The following is a 17,198-nucleotide window of genomic DNA, read 5'->3' as shown; positions in this document are numbered from 1 at the left end:
TAAGAGGCCAGCGAAAGCGATCAAATTCAAATTCAAATTGTGTTTATTGTCTAATTGTGATCAGTTTTATTGTTCCAATAAATTAATGTAAAAACCGCGAAAATGCTTTGCACCTTGTACTTAATTTTTATATAAAAGTAGCCCTTGCTCACGGCTTCGTTCGTATAAACTTGAACAATCCTTTCTTACGGGACGCTTTACGTCATGATACACGTAACTATCTGTGTGCCAATGTTCAGCGTTTTCAGCGATTTTATTCAGTAACAGTTGCCTTTTGTATGTATAATTTTAAAAAAGCTGAAATAATCTTCTTGATATTGTTCAAGTTCTCGACTTTATTAATGTAGGTCCTTTTCTGGGCATTTACACATCATAAATATAGTTTGCAGTTTAGTAGCCTTGTTCGTGTAGATTGTTTTGCATACTTCCTAGACTATACATGACTTCCTTTTATTTGCGTTTCTTTTATCAAGCTGACTAGGTATATTAAGAAGCTGTACATTACAAAACAGTATGCTCTTCATAATACCCACATACCCGCTTATTGTTCCCACCTTACACCCAACAAAGACGAGGCCGGGTCTCCACCGTTGGCCCCGCTGACAAGGGTCCAAATCAGAGATATTAATTTGTAGGGTGCGCTGTAAATTAACCGGCGCGAGTTCGTGTAACCGAGTTACCCGGTCCACGGGGCCCGGATAATTTGTAAGGCAAGCGAGTAATAATTTCCGACGGCTGTCCCTACGCGACGTATGGTGGTAAGACGGTAGGTCTAGGTACGTTCTACTGACGTGCTAAAGCTAAAGGAACAGTGGCTGTGTTACAACTCGTTTATTTTACATGTTTTTTTTATTATTTGAAGCGGCAATAGTAAAGTGGCATCGGACTGCTGACAAAGAAATTTGAGGAATGCTAGTTCGATCGCCTTGTTAGAATTACTATACACTACAGTGACAGGTCTTCACTTTCTACTAATAAAATACGTCACGTCATATGTCAAATTTGGCTGAAATGCCTTGATCTGAACACCGACAGCTTACCTAACATATCGACATTTTTGTCATCATATTATAATGGCATGTAATGATAAGACAGGCCAATAATACATTTCCAACGCGTATCTTGTCTGCGACCTACTCGTATATACGAGTAAGTATCCACGTTCCACTGCGATAATCAGTTTGACGGTGTATTTAGGATCGGTGGCTGTGTAACAACTCATTTATTTTGGCGAAAAAGGTCCGTGGAGGGTTGGTTGGTTGATAAAATTTTCAATTACAATATTGGAAGTGTTATTAACACAATATAAGCTTCCTGAACACAATATAGATATCAGAATTTATGAGTGATCTATCAGAGGCGCTTGACATTGTTAATTGGACCGAACTATATCTTTTTGAACAGTCAGGTTGATTCAACTCTGTAACATCGTACCAGACTTAGTTCCTAGTATGATTTTCCAATTTGCGTATCCAATTTTCTAATTACACTTAGAATCTCTGGAAAGAGTCGAGGGGAGTATATTTTTACGTAGGCACCAAAAGTAAAATTTAATAGAGGTAAATGGTGCTTTTTCCAAAGCTGTTTCATGTAAACACATGTAAGTATTAATGATTTTATTTTATCTCCTTTTCAAAGCTTGAAAAATGTGGAGTTTTATACATTACAATGAAAACTCAAACGTTTTCAATGACAACTTTCTTCATTTAATGGCATTCTCGGATGAGACTTTTCCATGATGCGCTATTTCTAGGTAGGTAGAGGTAGAACTTTCAGTTGTTACGTGACTTTATGCGATTCCAACTACTAGCGCTTTCTCGAGGTAATATCCTGCCATTTATTTTACTGTGCAGCTCTAATGGCCTTCCACCTTCAGATTTAAGATCGCAGCTGTCTAAACACTAAACGGAGCATGGGTGTTTCCTTTGGAAAGCAGTTTGCTCGGTGGGACGGAACGCAGCGCCCTTGCGGCCGCGGCCCGAACTACGGCGATTAATTAAAAGTTTTGGCCCTTTCACTCTCCGCAATGTACACACAAATTCACACAACAGAAGACCGACGTGACCCACACGACCTTTGTCGTGCCGTTGTCTGTCCTTTGCCCCATCGGACAACGGTCAACGAGTTGCCAAACACCACTGAACTGTGTGATAAATAGTGATTGCTAGTGTTGATAATGCTTTGACGGTGATAGGAAACAGTATTGAATTCAAAATTCTAGTATTTAATAGCGTACAAAGCGTCTGGCATACAGTAAACGCCGCGTTACGTTTTCATAAAATAAAAAAAGTCGTAAATCTTGCGTTAGGCTACGTCATTGCAACCGTATTGTTAATTATCACGTGCTCACGCCACCTTACGCCCCCAGAAGCCTTAAATATTTGTATATTGGAGGAGTGATTACATACTTCTTAAGTATCGTAAACACTTCTTTAACCCCGGAAGCGTTGCAGTATCCTCGCAATATCAATCCAACTCAATTAATGAGATTTTTGACGACACTGACAAGCTGAAACTTGAAGATCAAACATCAAGTTAGTATCCTTCCCTTTGTGAACCGGTTAACTTGTAGGACTGATGCCCTTGCGGCTACTGTCCGAAACTCGGGCGATTAATTAAAACTTTTAAGAAACACCCGCCGGAGTTGTGTGGTCCCCTGACTGACTAGCGGTTTCATTGTTCGAACACCCCGCGCTGCGCTCCGAACTGAATGTCTAATCTGATTCAACTTTTGGATTGTTGAAGACTACGATGATGAGATGGTTCGGTAGAAGACGAGAAAATCAAAACTATTGCAGATGGCTGACCATCATTATCATGCCTTTTGAGATACACACGTGGATGAAGGAGTTTGATGATCTGAATGCATCGCACACGGTCTTGACAAGAGACCATAAATATCATCATATCTTAGTATTGTAACAATTAACTGTGGACTTTGTCAAAAGAGAGATTTTTGTGATTGCTTTACTTCGTATTTTTGTGTAATTTTTTCACAAAGCGATTGCGAAATTGAATCTGTCTGTCAAGAATGTTGCTTTGACTGAGCCACTAAGATTTATTATATTTATTGTGCCCGATTCGATGAATAATTATTGTTTTCGTGCTAATTTCTAACTCTATATTAGATCGTCGATGTCGAAACTTCGGCACTTTAGAGAGTTTCATATTGTTTCGATTCTTGGCGGGACGTTAATTAAGGCTGGACCACTATACTTGCGGGCTCCGACAATCTGACCGTAGTTTCCATATTTCTCCGTCTAGCCCAATATTGCCTTTGATCTTACGTGCGGGTTGGTTTTAGTCATCCATTAGATTTCACAGTTGAAGAGGTTTTAACCAAGGCCACGGTATTTGTGGAATGTTTCTTAATTACTTTTCTGAGTTCATTATCTATCTATGATATGAATAGATCGATTCTAACGCCACGAAGACCATCGGTGAGCAAGACTCTCTCGTCGACTGAAATGTTCTGGATATGATTATTCTGATAGGATAGTGTGATGAGGCATTTAAGCCTGTTATTTCGAAAACGAAATACCTATTAACCCTGCAGTTAGTTTTAGCCATGTCAAACGCCTATGGTGACTCATTAAGCCTGGACCATGGTTGTGATAATATATTACTTGTAACAACTCACGATACGGTTGAACAAGTTTTCCTTGCTACACCACCTTGGCTGTTGGAATTTTCCGAATGTAGTGGAAAAAGTCCGACGAACGCTGACAAATAAACTACTTAATACATTTGTGACATTTCATTCGAGTAATTAAAAATTCGTGAATGGTGATGTCAAATACATAGTTAATTAGCAGCCACATCTGTTGTTACTTGGTTCAATTATTACCGAAAATAATATTCTTCCTTATTTTTATTTATTACGAAATTCAACAGCTGTTAAGTATAGCATTTAACATTTTAGTCTACCTGACCTAAATACAGTGGAAAATTTATTTTGTGTGGGTTAACTGAGTGGGTTTAATAGCTTAGCATATTGAAATTAAGACCATGCTAGTAAAAGTTTTTAAAAGGTAGATAATACACAGGTAAATATTATTTTATTTTTCCCCCGATACTTTTCAGTGTTTACCAAAACTCTAACTAACTTGTTTACTAACCTGTGATCATTGTTGGTTAGAGATATATATAATATTAATATAATAACAGAATTAATTTCTTTATCAAATCGAATATTTTCAGCTCGATTGAGTGATTAGCTCGTAAAACGGCTCTCAACAGCAAAAAGTCTTCAACTCAAAATTTTAATAAAGCATAAAACTAGCAATACTTACAGAATTATACGAGCAAACTATTTGTTTATACGTAACTAAAGGCAAACATTATTTACGACGCAAATAATGGACTGTTATACTTCTACTGCCCATTACGAGGAAAAAGCTTCCATCAAAGTTCCCGTTGAATATTTTATAACAAATTTTACTCGCAGCTGTAAACTTTATTGAATATCAAAGGCGTATTAAAAATGTAATCAAAGACTAACTAGAGCGATCATAAATCGTGCGATAGAGTTAAGTGTGCTCTACTTAGAGCGGATAATGAGTTATTTTGGAGTCATTAGTCGCCGTGGTGGAGTTAATAAGGACCAGCCAGTCTTAGACGAAACTTAATTAAGTTTAACACCGTCTTCCACGAAACAAGTTACCTTGGACGGTGTTTATTTTAATTTACCTACTAATAATGTCAAATGTCAGGTATGAGGTTTGCGATATAGGATTTGGTGATCAAGTTTTAATTAGGTTTTGAGCGTCGTTCCTAATCTTGTGGCGGATTCTTATAATCCACCTACACGATACAGTAATTATTCCTAGAAGATTTCCTAGAAGAGAAAAGCAATTTCACTACGTTCTAATCTAAAACATTATGTAAATACAACCAGAAAAAACTGCATGCACGCAAAACATTGCGCACTAAAATAGTTTAAAAAGCTTAAAAAGAACTTGCACTTTATAAAAAGCGTATCTACCGAATCACCCTCGTAAATCCTACGATAAACATTAAAAAGTGGGCTACTTTAAGCAGATAATAAGTTAATCTGGCGTCATATATCCGTGGCAAGGTTTTCAGTCAGGTACATAAATTGCGGGGGCGTGAAAAATAGACCGGCCATGCTGAAACACAGTAAAGGTGCTTCCAGAAAGTTCACATCAGATTCAAACTGAAAATTCTCTGAATTAGTATTTTTTGTTCGAGGTTTGACAAAACGTACCTAGTAGGTATAAAACGTACCACATAGGAATTGTGAAAAGACTTATACCCGTTTTCACTAACGATGCTTACTTAAGTGAAGCAGCAACGCTATGCGAAGTCGAACGCACAGCGTTAAATAGAGCTCTGTGATTGGTCCGTTTCCACTCAAGTATTGTCTAATAAGGTTTTTGTGACCCTGTGCGTCCACGCGCACTGTGAGACCGGGTGAATGGAGAATGTTTGTAAATACGGGTATTACTCTCTGACTGACTCTTTCACTGTTGCTGCAATCAAAATATCGTATTTGTTGAATCGTAAAATAAATGAGATGCCCGCTTGTTTTTCTGTGCGTTGTATTCTTAATTATTGTGCTGCAGAAAAAAAAACTCGAACATGCAGGTCTAATTAAAGATTTTGAAATAGGTAAAAACTGATTTGAAAAATCTATGCTTACTGCGCCTGTATTCAGTATGTTCGAGTGTGCCGCGCTGGCCGAATATACGATCTTGAATTTTGAAGGCGGCCAACCATGCCACTTTGTGAGAGACATTCCTGCCCCATAGTGGCAAAACCAGACCGTGAAACTACAAATACTCGCAAGTTTGGCCACGTTGCGGTACTCGATAGAAAAAAAAATGTTTTGTAATTATTTATCGCCGTAACAGTTAATTAAACGCAAACAGAGTAACTTCCTGACTATGACCGAATAGGTGGCAATTTGAGTAATTTTAATTAATTAATTTAACTTTTCAACCTTCACATTTTGTAGACAAAATGTCATTGTGTCTGATAAAAAAATTCAAACACTATCATTAATCATTATAGTCTTGTAATATTTTAATTATTTCCGTTTTAATTATATCCGTGGTTTGATTTCCTCGTTTTTTAAACCATAGGTCTCCGAATACGAATAAATATTGGAATGATAAGATTGCCTAAATCGTCACTTTGTCACCACCTAAACGTCACACAATTTTGTATGCGCAATAAAGAGTAGATATTTTTAATTTTAATTTAATTTATTATTCTTTTTTTTTTAATTTTCTACGGTACCAAGTCCTGCTTTAACCGTTGTAAATGTAGTCGTCCTATTTGATCAGGTACGGTGCAACGGCCCGGGTATATTTAGCGCCTACTAAGGCAGAAAAGTTTAATTCGGATATCTTTGCCGGCTCGCTGCAGCCTAATGTATCATGGAGTGCGTTTTATTTATAGCAGAGCGCTGCACCGCTGGATTGCTTTCTGCGCTTTTGGAGTGCATTTTTGCTTTCCATTGATATGCTTTGTTCTTCTGATTTTAGAGTTCTTTATTCTTCTTTATTCACTATTGTCTTGTTCTGCTTTTGAAACTCTGTCCCTCTATCTTAGCTCCCATTGAAGCGCTTTTTTGATTTGCTGCTCCATTTTTGGAGCCCATTCATCTTTGTAATCTTGAACTTGCCACTTTTGTAGCGCTTTTGTGACATTATTAATAGATGTAGAAGATTGAATAAAAAAAAACAGATATTACTTGTAGCGATACGATATTAAGAATTAATAAACGCATCGAGTCACTACATATTGTTTTCTATACTTTTCCACCAATAGTTTTCACCTGATAATCGCTGAAGAAAGGACGCTTATATTTCGAATTCCCTGCTAATACTTTTCCGAGCAGTCTCCAAACTAACCCTTGAAAGTTTCTGCACGCGCAGTTAGTTCTGTCCGGTTAAACTTTACCTTCGGCAATAAACGTCGAATATGCTTCATAAAGTACGCCGTATCTTCAGATATACTGTACCTTTAAACTGGAACAATAAAGGAGATAGTGCTAAGCCCGGATTTAACGGTCAAATCAACACGGGATTTGTAGTTTTACTTAGTTTATACGTTTCATTACAAGGCGTAGGCGTCTTGAATTAGATGTAGTGTTGTGATGATAGTACTAAAGTGGGTCTTAGGAGGCAAATGACAGACGTAAATGTAGTGCATTTATGCTGGACTGGATTAAAGCAGACAGCTCTTAGGTGTAATGGCCAGATCAACACAATATGTGGGCGCCACGAATAGTTAATAATTAAGGAGTTAGTTTCAAAACTCTACTAGCATGTAATCGGGCTCGAAACTTGCCTCAACACCCAGTTCCGGCTTGACGTTGATTTATGGGACATCATGTTTAATTCCAATCACATCCATTTGAATAAAGTAGCATAATCTCAAAATATAGAAAAATAAACTAACTCCTTCGCGGTGTCCTGACGGACAGCGCATAAGACTATACATTGCTGTTTCAAACTCGCTTCTATTACAACTACATAAGACCCTACAATGTAAATCTTGATGCCCTCGACTGTATCTTCGAGTTTGACGGTCAACTATCCCCCGGGCGAGCCGGGTCGGATCCACCCGGGAATCGGTGCGCAGGTGACGGGTTGGATTCACGTTCCGCCAATTTGGCAGTTTATAGAACCATCAATCTTTTTAGCGGTGTCGTCGATCTATCTAAAAGTGTTTTGATAGTTATTTGAATAAATTCTTTTTTAACTTACAAAATTCTTGCAAAATTCTATATTTATCTCAAACACGGGAAAACACATAATGTGTTGTGTAACTTTGTATATGTAAATAGTATGTTGGTAATGTTTGATTAAGTACCTTTATAAGTTCTATTTCAATAAGGTATCTCAAAGAATAAAAGGTCAGGACTTCTTGGCGGGAATCTGAAGCGTCATGTTAGCGGTTTTGTTTCATTTCCTCAAATTCGTGTTTGGGCGACTATTAATGTGTAATAATGGTGGATGAGTGTGGGCGAGTGAAGCAAAACAGTGCATCGTTATTCTTCTGGTTCTCTCAAGTTGTCCATAGGAGGTCTCAGTACAGCACCACAACTTTCGTTCGTTCGTTCGAACGAACCACAACTTTACTGAGACTCAAAGGGTGGGAAGGGGTATTATCTATCATCCTTCATTATATCATTACTTGATCTCATTTTGTAACTCGTAGGTATCACATAAATACTTGAAAATGGCACAAATCAAGTCGACCTCGACGTGTATTGCCAACATCATCAAAAAAGAAGATGAAATATAGATCAGAATGATTAGCTGTTGGTGAGTAAAATCTATGTAAAAATACACGCTATGATCATAATTTGCCCTTTCTACTTTACCAAAAGTTTGACTCTTTTCTCGTCTCGCACATCTGTAACTTCCTATTTTCCCTATTCAGTTACCGTGTAAAGGGAATACGTTACGGTTCGGTAACCCGCCAATTCGGCCCATAATAGAGACATGCACCGACATGGCGCCAGAAATTCGCGAGAATGGAATCCACCGGACGATTGAGCCGACAAAGAAACTCGCGGGAAATAAATGCCTATTGATGATACGAAATATGCGGCCATAAATCCTTCGGCATAGCACCGATTCGGTACCCGGCCTCTGGTAATCCCCATCTGTGGTCGTCACAAGACGTATGGTGGATGGGGGATTTTTTATTTGGATTCTGGAGCGAAATAAAAAGCGGGGAAGGTTAAAAATCGATTGGTGGCTGAATTGCGATCTGCTGAAGGGTCGAGGGACTTTGTCTTTGCTGCTATCGATACGCTTTTGTATTAGATTTTTAAGTTTATTTTGATACAAACAATATTAAAAATAAAACAAATATATTTTTATGCAAGTGAATTGTGCTAAATAATCCACAACTCAATAGGTATTCACTCGGCTCAAAAGGCACTGATTTTCAGCAGGTAACCCAAGTGATTTCATTTCTGTTACTGACAGTTTAAAATTAAAAACAGAGCTGAAACGTATTTCAAAGCGAATGTAGGATAACACATATCTGCTAAAGAATTGAGTGTGAGCGTAAAAGCATAAAAAGCGGAGCGAAAAAAGCTTAAAAAAGGTGTACACTGAACGGGCCCGATTCGGCCCGTCCAATACGCCCCGTTCGTTCATTAATTTGACTTTGCATGTAAATTGTCTTGTGATCTCTGAGTGAAATTTTCAACTAAATATACCTGGAATTCGTTAATCTTGTTACTGTACCTACGAATTTGAATTTTGATAATTTTATTTTGACATTAGAAGCTCTTAATAATGTTTATACCAATATAACATTTAAGTTATAATCTGACAATGCAGATGTTTTCTTACTGGAACTGTAATAAGTTCTTTAGATGATTTCAAGCTTTCTAAATTAATTAAAAGAAGCCTGGAAATCGACATCCAATTACTTATTGCTAATAATATTAACTCGGCAACATAGTTTCCATTACTCTACAAATTTTTTGCTATAAAAGTGTTATTTCACAATTTATTTCCACGATCATATATTCAATTCTTGGTCTTCATAAAATGATAAAAATCGAAATTACTACAGTGTGGATAAGCTCAGTTTACGGTTTCACTAGAGCCCCTGCTATTGGTGGTTTGAAGCTAAAACGGTGCCCGCGTGAGAAACGCCCGCTTTATATCCCAATAAAGGTAATAGAGGTAGTTCCCATCACGCGAAAAATCCCTCGGAACGGTATGACGGGGTGGGGTTAATGTTATTCATCACACTGAAGCCTGAAGGCTGTTGCGATTGCATCTAAAGCTACGAGATATCGCGTCAGAACGACTAATCGATAGTAAATATAGCTTCTATGTCCGTGAGTATGGTGTGGTGACAAGGTGATTGAACCGATTTATTTATTTATTTATTTATTTATTTATTTATTTATTTATTATTAGGCATACACAACAAGTAACAATCACAAATAATATATAAAGAAAGTAACTTATGCTTAGATCTAGATCATCACTCAAATAACGTGTACACACAGCATGGTTAAAATATTGCATTCATCGATTTAAAAAATATTACTTCCTACACCGATTTACTCAAAAGATATCATCTTTCATTCATAAATTGTTGAGCTAAAGCTTAATAAAACAAAGGTTTAAAATTCAATAAATTAATTCGAACATTGTTGTATTGTATTGTTGGTACTAAAGCTATAACATCACATAATAAAACACGCCCATTTTCATCATTAGTATTTTGTGATTAAATACTTAGTGATTAATTTACTCCCAACAAATAAACTTACCGTCATCAATACAACACAAACTATCGGTATTTCGTCTTGTTAAAGAAACAAACGAGATCGTATCTGTCGTGATAATGCGTACAATAAGCACAGGACACTTTATTAACTAATGGATATTGTCAAAGCCAACATTCACGCAACATTACGAATACAGACGATAACATCAACGTCGGCTACGAGTAGGGCTGTCGAGCATTTGAGATGTAGGTAAGTATTTGGAGTTACAACTTTTGACTTTACCTAGTTCGGTTTGGACATAAGTTATTTGGTACAGGCGACTATTGCAGTCGAATTAAGCCTCGTTCACTTTACGCACGTCTTCCAGAGACATACAAAAACTATCGGTACTTTAACTAATAAAAATTTACTTAAGTTCTTTCGTCCGCCGCGTCTATATTTATACGCTGTACCACATTTTCCCCTGGTTTCCGAGCTCACCACTAGTTTGGTTACGGCTTCACACAAAAAGAACTGGCAGGATTTATTTATTTATTTACTTATTTATAGGTACAACAACAGAATACAATCTCAAACATTTTTAATAGAATAAAATTTTGATGAAATATTATGTAGAAACTAGAGATTAAATATCAGAATGCACTAGAACTAAAGCACATATTGTGACATAATTTAAAAAGTCCAAAAAAATCTTGAGAAAAAATCAAAATAATTTCAAGCAAAGCATACATACTTGGTATTGGTAGATTCATCCTTCTGTAAACATAAAAAAACAAAACACAAGTAAACGTTAAGCAGTAGTAGAGTTTGAGCTATGTTATAGAGCTTTAGTTCATGTCAATCACCGCATGGTATGGACATAGTAACCCTAGCATCACTCAATCGCTCATTCACCGCTGTGGCATTATAACTATTTGTCTCGTTGAATGGGCATCCACTAAATTAAAGGATGCGAGTTAATAACAATAGCTTTGTTCGACCACAATCCACCAATATTTTGATCAACAAATTAAATTTTAATAAATAAAATTATTTCATCAACCCTACATATTTATTAGTATATCAAAAACAGTTAACAGCTTACTGTTATTGTTTCGTTGTTAAATAACTGATAATAATTTGACGAGCGTATTGACTCAGTACCGCACAATGTAATGTTTATTTTGTTTATGGATCAACCCTACTAATGTAGGAGAAACAATATCTGAATGTATATTAATGGACTCCTACTAAATGTATATGTATAATCTTTTATTTTTGTTGTTGAAGTAGGTATATATTTTGTACATATGAAATGTGTATTGAGAGTTGCTCGATATGTTTTTTTTATGTGACGGGAGGCAAACGAGCAGACGGATCACCTGATTGATATATGATGAAATAAGATAATTTGGGACTAGAAAAAAACCAATAGGAGTTACGGGTTCAAAAAAGATTTATGAGCCCAGACATCTATTTACGAGTAGTACAGATGATGGCACATAAAGCTTAACTCTATGGCACTTTCATGCAGTGGTAATAAATACGTCCAATTTTGCAACAGAAATGTATATTCTGACGTCCTATTGACTGTACAGTCAGCGTCAAATAGTCCGTGACACCCAAAGTGGCCAAAAATTTGACAATACAACCTTATTCCAATCGTTACAAAGACGTGTTGCTAACTTTTTGGCTACTAGATATTACGAACTATATGTTGCTGACTGTACACGTTATCTGGAGAGTATTTGAGTGAAAATAACACACTAAATAGTTACCGCTCGACATGAGCTATAGCGGGGAGTTAGTTAATAGCAACGGGCCGGCTCGTAAAGCCCCCGCGCGAACCGCCAAATAATTTAATTGTAGCCCTATTTCGGACAAGACGCGGTAACGCGGTATTCACATGCGAGTTGTTTTGGGTAAAGTAATTTGGATTATATTTTTCCAAATGATGTCACACTAAAAATATTTTCATTTAAAGTAACGCTAAGAAGAGTACTGGCGTATCTATGGTCTCCCCAGGTGGGCCTCCTACTAGGTGGACCGACGACGATCTGGTAAAGTTCGCGGAAAGAACCTGGATGCGGGCAGCGCAGGACTGTTCATTATGGAAAGCCTCAGGGGAGGCCTTTATCCAGCAGTGGACGTCATTTGGTTGAAACGAACAAACGAAGGTCTCCCCAACCCGTCTGGCCGGCGTAGATAGACCAGATCCTCCATTTCATCATTTCAGCCACAGGACGTCCACTGCCGAACATAGGCCTCCCCCAATGCTTTCCATGTTGATCGATTGGTAGCGGCCTACCGGAACTGACGGCCGATGGGGCAGAAAGGTTCTGAAATGGAGGCCGCGTACCGGAAAACGCAGCGTGGGACGTCCACCTACAAGGTGGACCGACGACATCGTAAGGGTGGCAGGGAAGCGCTGGATGCAGGCCGCTACCAATCGATAGATCCTCCATTTGCCTCTGGTGAATTAGAGAGGGTCGTGCTTATGCAGTGGAGACTAAATTACCTGATGATTATGATAAAATTACAAAGGCAAAACAACTCATGTGGAATTGAAATGGTGTCGGAGAAACGTTTGTCGTAGTTCAGTTTTTGAACCATATTGTGGCGACTCTAAAAAATTAACCAGATTATATTTTGTACAATGTTTTAACAGCATTCAAGAGGCAAACTCCCTAAGTTTTATTATAGCGTATCGCGTTTTACGAAAATCATAGCCTAGTGTTAAGTTCTCTACAAACCCTACACCTTAGTAAAAATAAAAATGAGCGGCTTGGTCGTTTCGTTACTCAAGGACCTATTGAATGAACTTACGGGATTTCAGTCTGAGCCGTTGGCTTAGCTAGACGAGTATTGGATATAAGAATATAATGGCCACTACCCAAAAGCTTCTTGCGTTGCTTTTATTAAAAATAAATAAAAAAATCACACTTTATTAGTCAACAAGTTGAAATAATGCTGCTGACTCACAGCGAGTAAATCGCGACAGATTTAGGTACCATATCTGAGTAAAACCCACTTCAAATTTTCCTTGTCCTCATCACTATCTCAGTCACAGCGGAGTTACTTCGAAAAACGTCATCTGAAGTTCGAATGTTGCCATCCCTCTCACACAAAGCGAAATGCCAGCATGAGCGACGTTGACTGATAGACCAAAACTACGTAAATAACGTTTCAGAGTAGGCCCCCAGGACGTCCACTGCTGAAATAGGCTTCCCCTAATGATTTCCAGATAGGCCGGTAGCCGCCTATATCCACCTTTTACGCTTTACTGCTTAATATTTTTATATAGAGTTCATATTCAATGTCACCGTGAAGAAAAGATATCTATTTCAGATGATTGTGGATGAGTCCTTACGCCAGAATAAATTCAGGATAAAAGGGGAGAACGCGTGGCGCCGGTAACACTGTTTTGTTTCTTCCCCGCACGGGAACTTACGCGAATTTTATTTGGTCCGTTTCCATAATAAATCCAGTTACCGTTTCATGTTATACGTACTTAGATTTCCGTGGGACGAGATAAAAATATAGCAATTTGAAACCTGCCGGCTGGTTGGCGTAGTTTGAAGCATTCTCTTGTATCAAGCGATTGATTTTTTGTTACACAATTTTCTTCCTGCATAAACCACAGTTCGCTAGGAGCACACTTTTGTAAATACATTAAAGCTTTAATCACACCAAAGATCGCCATCGCCGGCGCGATCAAGGCTGTCATAGGTCTCGCGACCTGTCATTGGCCTTTGACATTGGCCTTTGATCGCGCCGGCGATGGCGATCTGCATGCGTTGGTGTGGTTGAAGCATTATTCCCACCTCTCGTTCCCACCGCTGCTACTGCTGTGTAGTTACAGCCTGACCGCCAATAAAAACCCAACCAGTGAAGGTCAAGTTCGTCCCGGGGGAAAGTTAAACTGTTATAGGACCCGCAACGAAATTAATCAGTACAATAACAAATTTTAATATCTATTAGAAGGATTGGATCTCCAAACCATATTTTTAAGTCTTTTTAAAGCCTCTCATCTAGATTACTTTTCCTAAGTGATTCGTTAAAAAGACTACTCAGTCTAACAAGTTTGCAATCTATACTAATATTATAAATGCGAAAGTAACTCTGTCTGTCTGTCTGTCTCTCTTTTACGCCTAAACCACTGAACCGATTTTGTTGAAATTTGGCATAGAGATTGAGTCAAGGGAAAGGACATAGGATAGTTTTTATCCCGGTTTTTGAAACAGGGACGCGCGCGATAAAGTTTTTCTGTGACATACAAAATTCCACGCGGGTGAAGCCGCGGGCGGAAAGCTAGTACATACTACATCAAATAAAATTTAAATACGCTACCATTACAGAAATGTATAGTTCCCTCAAATTTTATAAACGTCAGTTCACAAGGAAATGTTACTTGAATAACAAAAGCATTAATCTACAAAACTGCTACAGTTCTTTATTCATTCTTTACCTCAGTTAAATAAGTCTAGTAGAAGTACCTCGAGAATATTACAAGGGATTATAGACCATAATAAAGTCGGCTTTATGTTTGAAACGGTATCTCCGTGAGGCGGCATTCGTTATCTTTTGTTGTTAAAACATGAATCTTACTTTAGAGTTGCTATGGATGTTACAACTCTAGCGAATTATTCTATTCCATTTACTCGATATCAAATCGAATAATTGAAAGTTAATAAAAAAATATACAGGGTGACTTTGCCAAGTATTGCCTTTTTAGGAGCGACTCAGAATCAGTAACTTAATGTATGTTATAATGTTAGTTTTTTTATCAATTCGTAATCCTTACCAATAAATTCATATAGGTACCTAAAAGTGAGACAATTCATGACAAAGATAAGTCCATGGCTTTCTATGAATCGATCATAATTATTCCATTTCTTTTACATAACCGTAACACATCGAGAAAGACTTTCAAAAAATGTTCTTTTAAGTAACTCCGCTGAATCGAAAATGAGGGCCACGTTAATTTAAAAACATAATGCTCCAGAGAAATAAAACTGGCCAAATACTCATGTAAAATGCCACGGTTGTTTCACAGTTATAAAAATATTAATCTCAAAACTTAGCGGGATTCAAATTAGAATAGTAAAGATGGCGTTTCTGATAGCCGAATCGCGTGCTTTCGTATTTATTACTGACCGAAAGCCAAATAAGTATAGTATTTAAGTTTTCTTCTAGTACACTAATTTCGGTCGACAGGCAATCTGAATAAATTACGGGGAATGTTTTCGAATACGACGGCTTTTACGACAAAGTCAGTTGAGTTAATCCCTTTGTTTAAATGAGCGAATGGGTTGAGTTTGAGTCGTGATTGCGACGAATATTTCACTTTTTACGACGGAGACGTGATGGAGTTTAGTACACGTAAAATAGTTTAGTACTAGAACTTAAGACGTTTTTGAACGCGATAAATGTAGTGATTGTTCTCGCGGATTATGGGGATAAGAAATACAAACTTTTGCCTTTATGTCAGATTAAATTTATTATTCTAATAAACTGTATTTATTTCAAACGTAAATGAATACACAAGTAAGAGTTTCTCCAACGAATGGCATAGGTACCTATACAAAATATTTACCTAATAGAAAAAAGGGTGAACTTGTATAAACAAGCGAAGACTCAATTTAGCACTCTTTGTAACTCTTTTATTTTCTCTTGTTACAGATTGGTTCCCTGAAGCACTTTTACTTGCTGTCACACCACGAGGTGCGCAAGCGATCCACAGAGCCGAGCCACGAACACCACCGCAAGTTGAACGATGAGCCACAGGTGAGATAGGTTTTTAAGATTTAAAACTCGCGTATCTTGTGTTTTATCATCATCATCATTTCAGCCATAGGACGTCCACTGCTGAACATAGGCCTCCCCCAATGCTTTCCATGTTGATCGATTGGTAGCGGCCTGCGTCCAGCGCTTCCCGCGTTATCTTGTGTTTGTCTACTTTAATTTAGAGATAGTTTTAATTGAATTTGGCACAAGAATCGATGATGTAGAGCTAGAGTGCTTTAGACAGGTCTAAGTTCTTTTGTAATGAAGACGATGGAACATCAACACCAGGCATCTTATGACTATAAACATAGTCTGATCGGTTGGGGACTTGATAACCTTAGGAAATTTTGATTAAACCGTATTCGAATTGATGTCAACACAAGAAAGATTAATTGAAAAAGAAGCAGGTGACATTCATGCAATGGTCAATAGTCCAATTATTCTACACTTATTTGTGTACTACTCCTATGTCACTGTCTACCATTAATATTTAACGCGTTATACTATCACTGAAAAATAGAAGCTCAATACATTTCAATATTTCCAAGGCAAGGGTTAGCAAATTGGAACGTAACGTGTAACGTCTTGCAAAATGTCAACGTTCACGTTATTATTAGAAAATAGCGCACAGTCCCAGCCATATTTGTACATTATTTCGTTCGCATCACCTGGGATTCCCCGTGAAATATTGGGGGGAAAATTGTAGGCATCACTCAGTTTGATTATGGCCCCTTTTTTGCTAGACAAAGCAAATCATGAAATGTAGTTTGAGGACGATACTTCTCTTTGCAAATTGTATCACAGATCGCATTTACAATATGAATATTTTATAGGTGCTCATACATAACGCAACGGAGTGGAGCTTAGTAGATTCAAACAACAAGGTAGACTACATGAAGTGTACCAAACAAAATGTCAAGCAGAAGTTAAAAATAGAGCTTGCCGAATACCTTCAATACGTTCTGGATTTTCACCAATAAATTATTCACTTAGAGTAATGGATTTTTTACGTGATATGTGGCAGACAAAGGTACACAAAGTATGAATAAGTCTGTCTCTCGCTGAAATGAATACTTTTATAATACTTCACATCCAGGCCCCTCTTTCCCAATGGGCAATCTGGGCAGGTGTCCAGGGCCCCGCGATTGTGGAGGCCCCGTCTGTTCTCATAAAAGATCTTTCTCCAGTTGAGAAG

At 37.7% G+C, this 17,198-nt stretch overlaps 1 protein-coding gene across 1 annotated transcript in view; it reads left to right on the top strand.

Annotated features, from left to right (window-relative positions):
* Positions 1–16,012, top strand: part of LOC114356850 (furin-like) — a 59,657-nt gene extending 43,645 nt beyond the window's left edge. Inside the window, exon 2 of the mRNA XM_028310212.1 lies at positions 15,899–16,012. Within this exon, the coding sequence (XP_028166013.1) occupies positions 15,899–16,012 (114 nt within the window). The remainder of the gene's footprint in view (positions 1–15,898) is intronic.
* Positions 16,013–17,198: the final 1,186 nt, after the last annotated feature.

This window comes from Ostrinia furnacalis, unplaced genomic scaffold (assembly GCF_004193835.3).
Source record: "Ostrinia furnacalis isolate ACB-3 unplaced genomic scaffold, ASM419383v2 OfSCF2991, whole genome shotgun sequence".
Lineage (NCBI taxonomy): Eukaryota > Metazoa > Arthropoda > Insecta > Lepidoptera > Crambidae > Ostrinia > Ostrinia furnacalis.
The sequence above is the reverse complement of the archived record's forward strand: the minus strand, read 5'-3'. Positions and strand labels throughout refer to the sequence as shown.